This window comes from Haliaeetus albicilla, chromosome 4 (assembly GCF_947461875.1).
Source record: "Haliaeetus albicilla chromosome 4, bHalAlb1.1, whole genome shotgun sequence".
Taxonomy (NCBI): Eukaryota; Metazoa; Chordata; class Aves; order Accipitriformes; family Accipitridae; genus Haliaeetus; species Haliaeetus albicilla.
The window spans coordinates 50,390,133-50,408,300 of record NC_091486.1 but is presented as its reverse complement, the minus strand read 5'-3'; the positions used below and the strand labels follow the sequence as shown (position 1 = coordinate 50,408,300).

At 46.4% G+C, this 18,168-nt stretch overlaps 1 protein-coding gene across 12 annotated transcripts in view; it reads right to left on the bottom strand.

The window, feature by feature from the left end:
- Nucleotides 1–18,168, bottom strand: part of SAMD11 (sterile alpha motif domain containing 11) — a 124,793-nt gene that overhangs the window by 48,000 nt on the left and 58,625 nt on the right. For all 12 annotated transcript variants that reach the window (XM_069782598.1, XM_069782600.1, XM_069782599.1 and 9 more), the window contains one exon: nt 7,418–7,542. In XM_069782598.1, coding sequence (XP_069638699.1) covers nt 7,418–7,542 — 125 coding nt within the window. The remainder of the gene's footprint in view (nt 1–7,417; nt 7,543–18,168) is intronic.

Below are 18,168 nucleotides of genomic sequence, written 5' to 3'. Positions count from 1 at the left end.
ATGCGCTAACCTGGGTCGCAAGTGCAGTTGCAGGGCGCAGCAAAAGGAAATGCTTCCATGTTGGGCTTTCCCATTTTTCCTTCACCTCCCAAGACCTCTGTTTGTATTACAAAAGGATGCTGGTTACCTCCCACCCCTGCAAGGCTTCAGAAGAAATAAAAACTAACTTAAATAGAGCACTAAGAAAGGACAGTCCTCCAGATCCAAGCCAAGAGGATGAATGGCATTGACAGAGCCTAGACACTCATGTTGCCTAGGTAAACAACTGTCCTTCATGGTAAAACAAGCAAACAAAGGTGGCTGGGCTTACAACTCCTAGATACCCATTGGTGCTGATTTTCTGCTCAATTTAAGGCAGCAGTTCAATAAAGCCTTCTGCTTTTTTTTTGTTGTTGTTTGGCTTTGTTAAATGAAAACATGTCTGCATCCCAGCTCATTATCACACACTCAGAAAACAACCGTTCACTGTAATTCTGTCTCTAACCATTAGCTATAACATCCCTGATCCCAATTCTTTTTCACCCCCAATGTTAACTCCTCCTTAGCAGATGAAAGCTCTAGGTCTCAGTGCAAAGCCAAATGAAGTGATTGGGAAGCCCTCCATGGCAGGCACACATTGTTCAGGGATAGGCCCAAAGACAGTGGGACGACTAGTTTGATCAGCTATGGATCCATGCATATGAGCTACAAGCACTGCCTTGTCAATAAAAATTCCAAGACCAATTCTTAAATGTGAATCTGTTTACACTTCAATCCTGAAATTTCTCCTTCTCCCCTGCTTAGTCAACAGAGCATCAAGTGGAAAGACAAGACAGGCGCATTAATACAGAGGAACAAATAACCTCGCAGAGAGAAAAGAGAGATCTCTCTTTTGTGGTGCTTTTGAGACATGTAGATGAACACTGCTTTTCCAGGACTGCAAAAGCATCAAGTATACATGGCCTCCAGTGCAGCAGGACTCCTAAAGTGGGATTGCTCAAGGGACACAGATGGCACGTTCTCCCTATCATGTGGGATTTCCATAGGAATCATTGCAGGCTAAGATGCAACTATACTGGTCACTGAGGACACCACTGCCCTGAGCCCAAGGCTCTCAGGGTTTGCCATCTCCATCACATGGACCAACAACCCCTAGAAAAAGCCCAAGCTCTCTGGGAGCTCTGCAACATTGGAAAGCTGGCCTTCTGCTGCTTCCCACACCACAGCCAAAGAAGCCTCTAATCGCCGGGGAAGAGGTCTTTAACCCATGCACAGTCCCAAGTATTATATGCAGAACCGTAGCAAATTGCTTGCTGTTTGGAGTGAGATCTGATATTCTGCCATGTCTCCATTAAGTGCCCTCTCTCAGATAATATTCAGACATGAAGCCAACTCCTTCTAATCACGAGGGGCAGACGGCAAAGAGGGAAGATCTACCCACCTTCCTCTAGCATCAGTGAGCCTGATTCCTCCACTTCTATCCATGCAAATAGTCCTACTGCAACTGGAAAGTCATGAAATCTGGCACTGCAGAACAGAGGGTATTTGAGGAGAGAAAGGAGAAATTAACAGGATTTTTGCAGGAGAGAAATTATTTAAAGCCTTGGGACCAGGATTCTATTGCAAAATGCTCATTCAAATCCTAAAGCAGCGTGCAAAGCACACAGACACCAGGGAGAAGGCACCCGTACTTTCCCTATGAGCCATGGAGCCCTGCAAGGCCTCCTCCGTCCTCCCCCACCCCACATATGCCCTGGCAGTCTGCATTAGCCAAACTGGATAGAGGGGATTGGACTTGTTTACAGACACACCGCTAGCTGCTTAAAGGGGCTCTAAATCCGTGTTTGATGTGCAAACCGTCAGCTTTGCTACTGCGCCTTTGTCAAGCAGCCCTGGCTCTGCTCATCCTTGTGTGTGTGTCTCTCTCTCAATTAAGATTAAAAGCGCCTTGTGCCATCATCCGCTCTCAAGGTAAGCCCCTCTGTAGTGCCAGTGCTGTACCCCGTCTGCTGCCTCGCCTTTATCTGATCCATTTGGAAACGACTTTTATATTCTCATTAGGCTCATCGCCTGCCCTCCCCTCCCACATGCATGCACCCCCTGAGGCATTTGAGCATACTTGCTCTACCTTTGCAGATGTTGTTAAGCCTCTTACTGAATCTCACCAACGCAGGCTGCCTCTATGTTCCTAAGGAAGTACAGAGCCCATTATACGCACTTTTCCTTTCTTCCTCCATTTGGCATATTATGCCCCCATCGTGACTGCAATTTAATTAGCACCAAGGAAAGCATTCTCCAGCATCTCCCACTGCGGAACACCACCAGAAGAGAAGGACGCAGCAGAAAATCAAGTCCGCAGTGTCAAGAGAGAAGACACCATTCACGTTTCCTAGGTAAACTGGCCTGGGAGCTCTGGGCATCACCAGAGCTTATTTTTCCAGGTAGGCTCTACGTATGTTCCCCTCAACTGCAGTCCTGCAGACTGTCAGCACTTAGGTGAAGCAGCTCACCTCTCTTCTCTGCAAAGGGAGTATCTCTCTGGCCAAGAGCCAACGTTACCACTCAACAGCTGGATCAGCTAGCCCCAGGTTTAAAAAAAATAAAAAATAAAAAAAAAAAAATAAAAACAATAAAGGTCCAACACTGGCCAGAGAAGTAGGAGCGGATTAAACGTAGCAGCTGGATATTAGCCCAGCGTAGACATAACCTAGACTTCAAAAGAGGCGCTAGATATCATTTTGATCAACGATGAGCAACAGAGATGGCAGAGAAGCAAGCGCCCTTCCTTTTCACTATATTCATTGATCCTCCACAAGAATTTATTGCTCTTTCAGTCTGTGTTGGAAACAATGAACACTTGCACACTTGGAAATTTGCACTACCATTTGGTGAACAGACATCTATCCAGGGACTACGGAAACCAGTGCTCTCTATTTTGCAAGCACAAGCACCTCCACTCCCAGTCACAGAGAGGCAGAGAAAGCAGAAGTTTACTATTCTTAAAATGCGTGAGGACATGATACTGTCAACAGTCAACCCAGATGAGAAGGAAGGAAGAATAGTGCGAGAGAGGGTGCAGATGGGTAAAATCCTAAACCAGTGAGATAGATTTCCTCGGCCAATTAAGAATTCAGAGTTACAAACAGGGCAGCTCTTCCCGAAACCCAGGACCCCTGGGACCTAAGGAAATCCAAGTGCCTCAGCGGTAATTGTAATAAATCTGTGGTGCCACAGAGCAGGCCTAACACACGCAAGTTTGCTCCATGATTAAGAGATCTCTGTAATACCTTAAGGTCCCCAGTGGACCCAGAGCAGCGAGATACAGCTAACATGCATCAAACACATAAGAATATCTCAATCATTACCACAGCTGACGGTGGCTCCGAAGCCAATCGATAGGGCAATTAGATTTTATCAGTACACGCCTCTCGGCCACCTACTTCTGCTCTTGTCGCAAAAGCCTCAGTTACCCCTGCCCATTCTGGGTTTCCAGGTGTCTTACTGAGAAGCACCGGCTGGAGCAGATTTTTGCTTTTTTTGTAGATTTTTGCCATTGGTATTCTTTATTTCCTTTAAAGGTCCAGTATCAGGGGACACTTCAAACACGAGTTAAGCTGTCAGCTATTTTTATCTAGACGTCTTGCTTCAGTACACACACTGGCAGGGGGGGAACACCACCCCCACCCCCAAATCTCTCATATGCTGAATCTCTAGAAGTAGGCTATAATCCACATCTATTCCATATTGTCACAGTGGACCAGCAACACAGAGGTCTAGTAGAGAAGTTAGGGAGGACAAAGCAGGAAACTGAGCTCTCTTGTTCAGTCATCATTCGCTTTATGATCTCAGGCAAATTTGCCTTTTTGTGTTTCAGCTGACTCATGCACCTCTACAACGTACTCGAAAACTGGTGGAAGGCATTATGCATTTTGTCCAACATTTCTGATGAAACTTTACTTGCTGGCAACATACCTACCTCCCTTTCCCCTTTATCACTGTAGGCTAGCAATAACAGTCTTTCCATTTTTTATGATAAGCGTATTTTCAAAGCACTGTAGCTCTCAGATTTGCTAGCCCCATTTTCTGTAGATGCTCAGCTTACCAACATGTCACAATGACTACACTGGTCTTAATCACACCTAAGTGACACAACAGATAGCATAGCCATTTGGTTTTGCTGACTCCAGACTCTTCCTAGCTCTTTGGGCCTCACAAGATCCAAAATACAGTGACTTTTTTTGTCCCAGCTATCCCAAGCCCTAAGACTGCACCTCCTCTAGGCCTACTGTTCCAAATGGCTAGCACCCACCACCGTGGGTTATTACACTCACTGAGGTGAGTTATTAAATCCTTTCCCAGTCAGGGCCAAACCCTACCCGAGGCTTTCGGGACCCGGTTATTTTCTAAGTCTTTCAGCTTCTGCTCTCCCAAACTAAGCTCTTCAGTATCTCTGTTCCCAAATATAACCATCACCATTGACATAAAGTGACCTGTTTTCACTTAAAAATCATCCATAACCCTTCCAAGGATATTAATATCAGTGCTGCTCTTCCAACGAAAGACCGTGTATGTTCCAGCAATACATCAGTCTCTTCAGCCCCTTGTGACCTGAACATCAGTCCAGCTCTAGCTTGAACCCTGACTCTAGTCTCACCTATCTCCCAGAACTCATAAAAGCCCCAGAACTAACTATACACCATTATTTTCCATTAGTTTCTACATTTCAAAGGCCACTGAAGATCCAGTAATACTTCTAATTTTCCAGTCCATGCTGTTTGAAACTATAGCACTGCCTCTAATCCTGGTTTTAACTATAAATCAAGGAACTCCCTCACAGAATTAATCATAAACCAACCAACCCTGCCAACTTCAACCCTCTTCTTAACCCCCTGGGCCCTGCAATAAGCAAATCTCTTCCATTTGTGCTACCCTTGTTCTCAATCTTCTGCTTAGCCTCAGCCACAGCCAAGAAGCCACATATATTTCTGAATCCTGTTTTAGCAGTATGCGCTCACCCCTCACCCTGCACATGTAGAATTTGCAGTTTGAGCTGCAGAGCAGCCTCCAGAGTGTTCAGCCTCTACTGGCTGGGACTGTATGCCTAACTTCAAACCATAAATGCTAAAGCAGCAACAGAAAACATTTTAGCAGCAGATTCCAACTTACTTTGAGAGCACCGCAGCTTACAGTCATGAGCGATGCGGGAGTTTTTAAACATATCAGCATTAACATAATTTATTCAGCACTGTCCATCTCCAAATGCCTTTCTGAGTGTGAGATTCTCATAACCCAAATACACAGTATTGCTCTCAAAGGCATACAACGCAAACAGCAGACAACTGGGGACACATTTCTTTTTCCCTTATTGTTCTAAGTGGTTTAAACAACCTTTCAGACTAACCCAACACTAACTCTCTTAAAATTATATATGTAGCAATTAGTTATACCATACTTCCCTGCCACCCCTGCCAGTAAAAACAAACAGAACCAAGACATAAACCCAATAATCGGCATCAGCTACAAATCCCAGCACATTTTGTTTCTGTTCCCTTGACTTGCACGTCCCTGAGGTGGTGACATAGGTACCAGTTCAGCACATGCTCTAAAGTCAGAGATTGCAGGTTCTGCATAGACTTTGGCAAATGAGTCTTCCCTTAATCAAACAAACATGTAGAGTGAGCTGGCTCCAGACAGCGGGGGGAAAAATCAGAGTTAAATTGTCCCTGTGGAGATGTGACAATGGCCCCTCTCCTTTAGTTACCTAATCTCCCCACCATCCCCCCACGTACTCTTTTGCTGGTCAACTCGTTAGACACATCAAATCTATCATGTCCCGAAAAGCTCTGTCACTTGCTTGGTGACCTCGGGTGTGAATGAGCCACCTCCTTTTTCATTGCTTAGACTTTCACTGAGGTCCTAGCCAAGCACTGCTGTCCTCACTGCTACAACATGTGTGCAGTGCCTACAATTTATATTTCTTAGTGTTTCTTACAGTTAAGAAGCTAACCAGAGAACCTCAAACATAAATTCTAACAAATAAGAATGAGGACTTCTACATCCAATCTTTTCTACTGCTTAACGCTGATGGGAATGAAAAGCAGCCTTTACATTTCTGGAATGCTATGGATCTCAAAGAATTTCAGCAACACTGACCAAGCCCAGCAGTTTCTCTGTAAAGCAAACAACATTCAAACCCATTTTAACATACAGGGTCAGCTGAGACATATAGACTCAAGCAAGGTCACACAGAAAAACACCTCTCTGGCCAGTTTGGCTCTTCGAGCTGTGTAGGAAAAGGGGCTGCGGAGATCAGTTAATGAAGAGAATACGGAGATTCAGCTGTGAAAGCAAAGACTGGGAGCTGCCCAAGGCTGCTTCACAGACGTACCACAGATCCCCCAGTTCAGCACAACACATATATGGGACTGAACACTCTACTGCAAAAGTAGTCACACCAGTACAAATTTCACTGCAGGCAGGAGGAACCTTTCTGGAAAGGGGTCAAGCCTCATGCAAAAGGCAGACCAGGTCCCTGTCATGTTACTGAATATTCTCCAAAGACATTCCCAAAGCGTATCAGATGTGATGTTCCCTTCAGATCCAGGGTTAAGTTACATAGTCAACAGAATGACTTACAAGAAAATACAAACAAAGCCACAAACACACAGATTTTCAGGAAAGGCCTACATTAACATACACAGAGAGATCCAATTCTGATTTGGAAGGACAGGGATCGCTCAGTATAAAAACCAGCATAACTCCCAGTTTTTCCTCAACTTTTATTTATAATCAAAAGTAAATTGTAGATTCTGCCAACAACAAGCAGATCTCTAGGCTATTACCAGTGCCTCGCTTGCCGACTGATGCATATCTACCACCAAAGCATCCTTGCCCATAGCTCCCTTACTGACATCCAGGGAGGCATGGTGCGGGATCCACGAGGAGCATTTCTGGTTTCACTATGTTAAGTTGAAACCAGGTGAACTTCCCCCCAAAACCCAGATTGTACTACAAAACCAAACAATCATGCTCACAAAGGAGTTGGCAGGCGCAGAGGCAGCACGGGGAACCTCTGATTAATGAAATTACAAATCAAACCATGCTCTCTGCAAGGCCTTTCTGCTTCACTTGACAGTAACCCTGGGGACATTTCACTTCTTTGCTAGCGCAAGCTCCTTTGCCAGTAGTTTAACACAGACTGCTGGATTTGAGAATAACACAGGGCTGAGATCTCAAAAGGACTTTAACATCTCCATGAAATCTTTTCCATGTTAATCTTTAGCCAGAATATTAAAAGCCTTCATATAGCTCACTCCAAAGCGTAACACAAACAGCCACAGAAAGAACAGCTGCTGAAAAAAGGAACAAATGAGGGAGTGAAAGAGAGAGGAGGGAAGTCAACAAACCCAAACCAGCAGGACCTGCTGCAGCCACTTACCTGCTGCTCCTAAGCCAACGTCAATGCTGTTTCTCTTGAATTCACAGCGGCTCTGGGTCTCTGGCATAACGAGCTGACGGCTCTGATGCAGGTTGGAGATGATAGTGGAAAGGTCGTTATCACGGCTGCAACAGAGCAGAAAAGCACCAAGTTAAGGAAATCCTATTTGCCACCACATAATTGATTTTTGTGTGTATGAGTGTATGTGTGTGCGCACGCAAGATTCTTTTGTTTGCCCCTGACATAGCTGTATTTCAAGAAAGGTTCTCCCCCTCCTACCTATCAGGTTCCTAGGTAACCTCCTCTAGTTTTGGGGAGTGGAGACTAAGTGCAAAGCACTTCCCAAACAGCACTCTCATTTCCCATAAAGGACTCTGCAGCTGCCAGCGCTCCCGATTTCAGTTTTGCCAGATATAACTTGCGTGGGCCAGAACTTACATCTCAGATGGAAAAACTGAAAGTGTAGGAATTGGCAGATCTATTCCAGAATTAATAGGAAACTTGAACTGAAATAACTGATAGTTTTCTATCAGTTGCCACCCTTCTATTCTTAAAAAAAGTAAGTTTTTCCATTCCATCATTGTTGGAACACAAGACTACTTTATTTACTTGAATAGTAGTTTTTCTTTTTAGAGAGAAACCCACCACAAACCCGGACACTGGCATTACTCAGAGCGGAGGGTACAGATTTATTTACAAAACTAATTTTCAACTCTTCACTCTAGCAGATCCTGAAACAATGCTCTCTTCCTTCTGGGAAAAGAGAATGCATTAGAGCAGTTCAGCATTATTTTGCCTGTTATCCTTGCACCGGATTGCTGCTAAATAGGCTAGTTTAGTCTTTTTCTTCTCCCCTCCTTCTACGGAGAGGGAGAACGCAAAAAGACGTTCACTGTAGCAGACACTGCGGTTCAGCTGGCAAGTGCTTTTGCTTGCAAACCGCTATCCACTTGCAAAATATTTCTGAATAAATGATACGCAAACACTGAAGAGGAAGAACAAGCTAAAAAGTATACATGATACTAAATGGAAATGCTGGAACATCTCCCTTTTGTTTGTTTGCAGTATATGTTAAATCCCTCATCCTTCTAGCACAAGGTGCTTGCCCCAGGCTAAATGTGGCTATTTTTCTTCCTCCCCTCTTTCTAAATGGAAGATGACAGCCAGAAGAACCAGAGACACTTACAAAAAATTATACATATTAGAAATATTGCCCTCCCTCCCGCATCCACAGCTCCCTCCCAACCTCTACTCACATGACAAGTGCACCCACTCTGTGCTGCTGTGACACACAGCACATGACCACCAACTCACTGGTGCAGAGGAGAGTGTCCTCACCTGGGACCAGCAGGACAACACGGAGGGTGCATTATCTGCAGAATTACCTAGCAAGGATCTTCCTTTAAATATCCCCCTCTTATCCCCCCTTACCTCCTCCCCACCTGCTGCACCCCCACCTACAGGCTATCAGCACCAGCAACAGGAGCAGATCTGCTCAAATGCTCCAGAGAGCCCATCCCTAGTGCAGAAGCAGGGGCTAATCCGTCGTCTAGCTCTCTGCTAATCAGATAAGTTTATGACAGAAAGTCTTTAGACAGAGGTACTTTCAGCGGGTGTCTGGCTCCAGATTTTCACAAGATGTAGCAGACAAAAACAGACTCTCATTTCAGCAGCCGCTGTCATGTTCCCTGCTGCTCCCCCCGCGCGCTCCCCCCATCCCCAATCTCGGCAATGAGATGGGATGCTCGGATCTCAAAGCCTTTGAGCGCCCATTGCATCTTCCTCCGCTAAACCAGTTCAGATTCCTCCTTATGCAAGCAGAAGGCTAATTACTTAAGCAAGCCCACAGGTGAGTGGGAAGCCCATTTCTCCTGTGCCAAGCAGTTTTGGGTCTTATCCTCTTTTAGCTGCCACCTTTAAGATGCATTATGCAAATATTTTGGTGTCTTAAGTCATTTATGGGATTAATGTGAAGTGATTATCAGTTCTTTTTAATCATGCCAATCAATAACTGGATGTCAGGGACAGAGGACAAATGCAGATAAACGCTGCCATCAGCACAATGCTCAGGAAAGGGCGGAGGAGATGAGCCAGAAGTGCAGAGGGAGAAAGGCAGGGAGTAGGAAGAGAAAAATGGGATAATTACATCTTTGCATTTGCAGAGTGTCTTGCATCCCAATCGAGCCCCAAGCACCTCTGATATGTAAACACGTTCAGAGAGCCACGAGAAGGAATTGTTTTATCCACCACTAAAATGCAACTGCCTCTCCTTCTGGAAAAGAGCACAGCAACTCCTTAACATGACTTGATTCTCCAAAACACAGAGTGCAGAACACTGCAATATAGCCACCGAAAACTAAAACCAGGAGATCTACATGAAAGGAAACATTACCACACTAGAAGGGATTTTTTTTTTTCTTCCCCAACAATCTTGTGTTTTTAGGAGATTTTCCGTGGCCTTAAAATTAAAATCATCATGGTACGCAATGGTGCGTTAGCAAGTCATAACTCCACACGTGAGCAGATACCACAGGGCTGATAGGTACACTCTACAGGCTTTGAATTCAACTCAGTCTACTCACACAATTAGGCAGGATCCCAAGAAAACATGACTTTGCTAGAATACCTTTGCAGAAGGCAAACTGAACACAGAGGTGACACTGGGAGGAAAGGGAAGAAAGACTGGAGATAAGGCAAACAGGCTGAGACAGCTTTTAACAGATCAAACTGTCCCCAAGAGTTGTTCCTTTTGTCTTAGAGCATGGGAGGTTTGAAGCAGAGACTGCCTTTCTGTTCTGGCTTGTTCTACGCCTGGCACAACGGGAGGTAGCTTATAGCTGGGGCTCAGTGTTAGTACGAGAAAAGAGAGTGAATGGTAACCAGAGCTTCTTACGAAAAACTGAGATATCTTTCTGTGTAGGTGAAGACATTAAGCATTTTTTTTTTTAAATACTGTAGGCCAAGCTGGTCCCAGCAAACACAGCTCCACACTCCAGTAATTATGTGGACTTTCTAGTAAGGGATGTACTTGTGTAAGGCTCTGCTTAGACCACAGAGGACTTTCTACCACCATGTTGGATCAACAGAATAAAACACCAGCTTTAGCTCTGCAGCTGACAACTCTGCCAAATTCACCTCACTCGTGACCGCATGAGATGCTAAACAAACCTAATTTTTTACGAGAGACCCTCCTGAACCTCCACGGAGCAAAGTCCCACTAACTGCTTTCATCCCGATGTCATTTTAACAAAGGTAGTGAAAGTTCAACTTTTAAGCAAGTCTCAGTTCTTCAGGTACTCCACCAGTCTACTCGGTGCTTTAGCCAGGAAGGAGGGCTCTGCCCAGCTACCAGCCATTTTCAGAAATTACCTGCTTTTGCACACTCACTACTTTGGACTGCGCACTGCAACTGCGCTCCCAACCCTGAAATCACGTTGTCTCCTGGTGGTTGGCCCAGCAGGAGGACAAAAGACAGCGGAATACCCCAGGCTTTGGGAGATCTGCTTGGTCCATATACCGAGGAGTTGCAAAACATGAGTTACAACTCCAGCCCGGCCAAACTCCTTCGCAACTCAGTCCTGCCCAGGCCCTAGCCCCCAGCCCTAAGGGGAACACCAGCCCTACAACACAAAGCAGGCAAACATCTACCTCAACCCTGCGTCGTCCATTTGCCATAAAAATCCTAGCACGTTTCTCCACAGAAAACAGCTATCCAAAAAACTCAACAAACCACTTACCTCCTTCCAAAGGCAAACGGTGCACTGCACAACATTCTCCCCTCAGCAGAGCGGCCCAGTTGCCCAGCAAATGCCGGCAGCTCTGCGGAATGGGGAGCACCTGTGTTGGGTTAATGCCCACACCTGTGCCGGGTTAGTGCCCACACCTGTGCCGGGCAGTCCCGGCACTGCCAGGCGGCAATGCTGGCCCTCCGCCCTGTGTTTCAATTCCCTTATGACTAACCGGTCCCCGATTCCTCAGTCTCATCCCTCATTCCTCGCTCCTGTCGGCTCCGGACTTTTGTGCCCACGTTCTGTACAAAAAGGCCCGGCCCAGCACCCACCAAAGCCCATCTCGCAGACACGGCTGGGCGGCCGGCTCTCGATGCACGGAGCCGAGCAGTGCAAAGGGCGACCTGAACAAGTGGCACAGCGCAGAAACGACCCCCTCTCTCAGCCCAGGTTACAGGGTATTCTCTGTGTGTTCAACTTGCTCGCAATACAGGACAGTGTTTTCAAAAGACAGCAAGTCTCTTGGGGAAAAGGCTATTTGTTCCTCCGGGTTTACACAGCACCTAACTTGCTCACGGTGATCCTGTCATATACAGAACAGGCAACAAATTCACGGGCTCAGGGCTCCAGCAGGCAGAGCCAATGCAGGATTAAAGATCCCTCCCTTGGAGGGAATACAACTGGGAAAAGAATATCCAGCTTGCAGGACCTCAGGTCAAGATCCAGAACACGCACTTTGGGGATACCAACATACATGTAGTAACACGTAAAACTCGGCTGCTTGGTCTGGCACAGGGACTAATGCAGCTGAAGGCAGGGACGGAGGCTCACTGGGAGGGAAACCGAAATGGCTGTGACGGCATTCCCTCTGCAAAATTCCTCATCAGCAAAAGCACAGTTCTTGCCTGACCTCGGTGGGAAGGAGCCCACGCTAAGGGGACGGTCCTTCCCATGGAGAGGATTCCCCCATCTGTGTGCTGAAGCCAATAATTCCACCCAGGTGCTCACTTGCAGCCCCAGCAGGGCAGAGTCACACTCCGCTTTTCCTTTGTCTTGTCTCCGAGCCGCTGCTGGGTGCCTGTTAATGCAGGCGCTCCCCCATACATGCACTGACACATGCACGCACAATCAGATTAAAGGTCTGATCCCTTTCAGTAGCATAATATTATATTTTAAAAACCGGATTAGAGAAGGGGGCTTGAGCAAGATACAGATCTCCTGAAAGGTCAAGGAGGAGACAAATAGCCTTCTGTAGGCCTGCAGGTTGCCATGGCAACATCCAGTTTGCATGGGGTTTGGTAATTAATGGTTTGGGGACCCGCAGTAATACAGGTATGTTTCCAAGCAGCAGGGGAACATGTTCTGAGGCATGACTGTCTGGGCGCTTCCATCTCAGAGCAGCAAGTTTTGCTCTTGCAGTAAAACGAAGGGTAGAAAGCTGAGTACTTACTGTCAGGGATTCCAGAGGGCACGTGGCCGGTTGGCCACATCCAGATTTGCTTTCAGACTGGGAATTGACTCAGTGTTAACTGACAGTCTCATAAGACCTTTCTTCTGATACCTGGCTCAGGATGATCGAAGCTCCGATCACAAGATGTGTTTTTCTGGTATTTCTGCTATTTTGGCGGGCAAAGTTTTACGAAAGAACTTACAGCGCTACAAGAGTTTTGAGTCCAAACTTTAAATCCAATACACATTTAACCTCCGACCAGAACGCTAAAATTTGCCCTGTCCTCTATCTGAACAGCGAATCTAAACATGTCTAGTAAAGATAAATTCCTGTTGTTGCTTTCAATTACAGCTGATGTGCTGTTGCTCGTTGCTGTTGATGGATTCATTTGAATCCATCGTCCTGTTTTTGCGACATCATACTTAGCAGCTGTGGAGAGGAATAAAATGTTAAAAAAAGATGAGACTGTATGAGACGGCAAAGAAGCGTGTGATGACTGCTGACAAAGAAGTGAGATCCCATCTTCACAAAGATGTTCCTCCTACTAAGAAATAAAGGAAAGGTAGCAGCTACCTAACAGCGCTGTAGACGTCCCTCAAGGCCAACTCTGCAGCTTTGAGAAGAGCTGCAAGTGGCACAGACCTTGTAATGAACCTGGCCTCAAAAGGAACACGCTTTAACAAGGAGTAAAGCCGGCAGTGGTGATGTGTAAGTGCCTGTTTATTACTGTGCTCCACGTAGCATCAGAGAAGTAACCATCCCACCAAACATGCCATATATCTATCCTGCCTCTTCCTTGCCCATTTATCCACCGAAAAGAATGTCCTAGGCTTTCACAAGCTGCTTTCCATCCAACAGAATTCCCATTCTGCCACTAGGCTCTGTCTTGCTGCCAAAAGCAACAGTCGGAGAAGTGGCTGGATTTTATTATGGCTTGGGCAATTTTCAAATCCTAATGAAGAGAGGGCACAGGAGCAACAGATCCATTTACCAGGAATGCAGGAAAGCTGTGATAAGGGTTGTGCCTGAGCCACAGGCAACCGAGCAGCTCACTAGTGCACCACAACTCAGGCCACGCATGCTGCAAGCAGCAACCACAAAGCTTTAAAGGCCATGTCCAAATGGCTCCTTTACCTGGATGTAATATGAAATGCAAGCTGCTCTCTAACAAAATGGCCACCTGACCTTGCAGGGTATTTCTGAAAACACTGTACACTTGACCTGTTACACTGGCAACACAAGAAAACTGCAGGGGAGCACAGCATAGGAGGCATATGCTGCAGGTTCCACGTTCGGTCTGGGAAACAACAAAAAAAGTCTTTCTCATCCTAAAACCTCATACCCAAACCCAATGAACATTGGTGCAGGACTCTGGGAGTATAGTCAGGACAACACGGATAACTGTGCAGCTCAGATGCATATCAGAGCTGAGTCTTAAATTCCCTGTCACATCCCAATGCTCTGATATAAGGAGCCTGCTCTGCAAAGCAGCAATGAGACATACTAATAACTAATGGCTGCAAAAATTACCACTGGAGGAAAAAAAAAACGTTGCTAATGTTCTCTACGAATGCTTTGATTGCTGCACTGTCTATGTTTAATGGAACTAACTGGTCCTCTGTCTCCCCCAAAGCTGGCTGTTCTGATGAGACTTTCTGTAATGGCACTATAATGGTCCACCAGTGGTCATTTGATAGCCGCGTTGCTTACAGGAAAAGGCACTCAAGGGGAGAGACAGCCACATCAACAACTGGTGGAAACGTCACCCAGACAGAAGGTGTCTGTTTGGGACAAGATGCCACAGTAATCCATTGACTCATCTGTGGAGTCCGCGGAGAAGCGCCTGCAGGACAACAGCTAAACCAGCAGTACTATCATCTCTGGCACACATTGCATGAGCAACGTCATCTAGTCTAGCTAATGAGCTACAACCTGTGCTCAAGGAAGGAGAAGTCCATCATAGGGACTGCCACTGAACCGTCAGATTTGCTAACTGCGGCCATCCCTGGGGACGTATAAAGGAATTAGGAGCAAGCCCTTTTAGGGAGGCTGTGGTAACCAGACATGCAGCCATCCTGTATGACTGACTTCTGGGAACAATAATCTTTTTTTGAGCAACATCTGCACCATAACCCTCCGACTGGCAGTGTTTGAAGCCAGCAGCTATTTCTCCAAGACCCCTTCTGGTCCTGTCCTGTCCGCTGGTCCTCCTGCTGACCAGCATTTGGACCCTCACTCCAGTCACCTCTCCTCAATCTCAAATGCCCCAGCAAACTAGTCCCTTACATCTGCTGAAAGCCATCTTCCCAGCCTGGTTCTGGAGCCAGCCCTGCCAGCACATTCAGCGTGCAGTGACTTACAGAGAGGAGTAGACAAATGGGGCAGACACCTCAGTCTCTTGGCCCCTTCGGCTTTTGGCCCCTTGAGTGAGGGTAAGCAGAGAGGTGCTGACAAATGCCTGGGCTGCCCAGCCCCTGGAGGGCACCTGAATGGAGACACACCACCCTCGAGATCCTGGGGAGGTGGCAGCTTCCAGTGATTGTTAACCCAAGCTGGATTCAGACTGGGAGCAATGCCTTTTAAATGTGTTTCATTTACAGACATTAGCAGCAACTGCATCTTTAACAAGGAGAAGGATGAGGAGACTAATGGATGGAGACAATTAACCAAAATATAAATCAGCGTCAGAGTCTCTGCATCTAGCAGAGGCAGCCAGGCGCCCGCAGGGTCTGGTGATTTTCGCAACACGCTGCTCAAAGTGACTGCAAAGAGTGATTGCAAAGAGGGGGAGGGAGAGCGGGTGGAGAAAATTTGGTCAAAATTTAAATAATTTTCAGTAGCGGCTGCCTCCCTGTTGGCTGCAGACCTCTCCAAAATAAGGAGGCAACAGTAACAGTAACCTCAGCACAAATGCCATGCCCCATCCTCCTCACAGGGTGAGCCAGAATGAGCCCTCTGCGCCTCTTAGAGATTGTCCATCCTGCTGGCAGACAGGGTTTGCTCTGCCCTTGCTCTGAGCTGCAAGATCACATACGGTAACCTTTCAGTGCTCGGTATCAGGCATAAAAAAGTGCAGGTCACTCTGCAGAGGAGGTATTTCACCTGCGGCGCAGCACCACTCTGCAGCACCCAAAGAAGGCTGCTCCAGTGGTTAGGATATTTAGCACAAGTTAAAAAACTCAAGCTGTCATTCTTCTGCTCCAGTTTCCTGCCCAGACTTTGCTGGCATGTCAGTTAACCACTTTGTGCTGCTGTTCTCCACACACATGGGGATGCACAGGGGCACTGTGTGAGTGGGAGGCATTAGACACCAAGAGGCAATCTGGTACTTCAGCAATAAGAGTTCCAGATATATCTGAGATAAAAAAGAGGGAGTGATATTCTCAGTAGACACAAAATTGCATAGATCTAGAAACTGCAAGACAGTTAACTGAGGAAATGGTGAATGAATTCAGCACCGGACCAGGCTGGGAAAGTCTTTTCCTAATACTTGATCAAATCAAAGGCAAACTGGGAAAACCCGGTCAAAAATGCATGACTGTCTTTGAAGGGATGCAAAGTAGGAGATTGATGCCAGGTTTGGAAGAGAAGAGAGACTCAGAAAAGTAGCATGGGAGGAAATAAAACCGAAAAATATTTCTTTTTAAATATGTTTCACTGGCTCTCCATCCCCTTAACGATCACACAGTAAGTGCAGGGATTATATTAAATTTTACTGATCAATACAGTTGCCATAAAACTGTCCCGACCCTCTGCCCCTCCCTACAATAAAGAAAAAAAAAATCCAATATGCAAAAGGAGGAATGTCAGGGCTTGCAGGGGAAAAGACGCAAGGACATTGATTAAGCCAGGGGAAGTGGAAATTGGTGCAGGTGTGCGCCCACGCGTCCTCCACACAAACCCTCCTATGTCACTCTGAGGAACACACGTGGGGTTTCTTCTTCCTCCTTATTCTCAGCCTGACTGGACGCAAGTCCAGTTCAAGAGTGTATTTCAATGGTACCCCTGGCTCAGGTAACAGATTCGCAGACTCTCCTTACTCTGCAGTGACTTTCTTCTACATACCATATGCACCCACTCTAGCCAGGCCAAGTCCCTTGCCTGACCAGGTTGAAACGCCAGCAATGACAGAGGCTTTGCGGCTCCAAGGAGATGACAATATTGCCAGAACCTGCAGAAACCCAAGGGATTTTTTTTTTCTTCTCTGCTGACCTCCTCTCCCCTCTCCTCACCATCTCCCCAAAAGACAAGTTTGTGGTGTAAGGATCAGACCAGTGTCACAGCCAGACTGTTGTCAGAGTCATTTAGCAACAAGCAGACAGTGCGAGTGTGTCGCTCAGGGCTACCCAAACTGGAGCATACGCCCAGGGACAGGACAAGCATGTAAATCAGTCAGTGACTGTATGAAGGGAATAATGAGCTTTTTATGGAAGCCATTAAAAGGAAAACCCAGATTGGTCTATAAATACTGTTGCATCATTATAGCTCTGAGAAACAACCTTATGTAACAGCACAACTATGTAATGTCAGGACTGGTGTAAAATAGCCACTCAAAGGCTCTCATATTTTTTAGTTAGCTTTTTTTAAAACCCAAAACAAAATTAATAACCAATTTCCAAAGAAAAATATGCACTCCAGCCCAGCCCTTGAAAAAAAATCCACCTTCTGTCTCCCTGCTATGCACAGGTAAATCTGGGGCTCGTTAAAAGGACCTAGAAAGACAGACATGACCTGGGGATTGCTGGTCATTGTGCTGCCCAAAGAGAAATACCTGACCGCAGCTCCCACATAAAATGCCACCAATCTCACTACTTTTCCCTTAACCTGCACTGTCCAGCCTCTGTGGGCCATTTAATCACAGATTCATTGATTTTAAGCCCCAGAAGGGACAGTTATATCTACCTCGTCTGACCTCCTGCACAGAACCTGTCAGAAAATCACCCTATCGTACTCCCAGCTAATAGTGGCAGCTCAGAGTGAAAAAAATGTGTGACCTGTGTCTCTGCCCACCAGGAAGCAAGCAGAGACCCTCCATCTCAGAACCCCGACCACACTGATTCGAGTGCTCTGGGGGTAAAATAATCTGTTTATTCCCAAGAGGTGATGAATCCTCTCAGCTTCTTCCTTACTAGTATGTAAACCTTCCTACGCAGATGGAAAGAAGCACGTTTCACAAGATGACCACTCTGACTCCCTGCCACACACGCAGCACCAAATCACTGCAGGATTAACCATCTTCCAGTCTGGCAGAGCTGAGAGTCGTCTTGGGATAAGAAATTCTGCAAAAATAACTTTCTCCTCAGCATGTCTTGGTTTGCCCTGGCATGGCCTTTGAGTACCAGAGGTCCTTGAGCAGACAGGCAAGGTCGCTGCCTCTGACACTCCCAGGCAGTAAAACTAGGGTCACTGAGTCAGCAGAAACAGGGAAGGGATGCGGATCAGGGAAAGCTCGCAGCTCAGACCTATCAAGGGCTCTTCCCCTCCTCCCTCGCTCCTGCTTATCACCTTGCACACAGCTCAAAACATCCACCACCATCTCCCTAATCACACAGCACACAGCCAATACCTTTCCT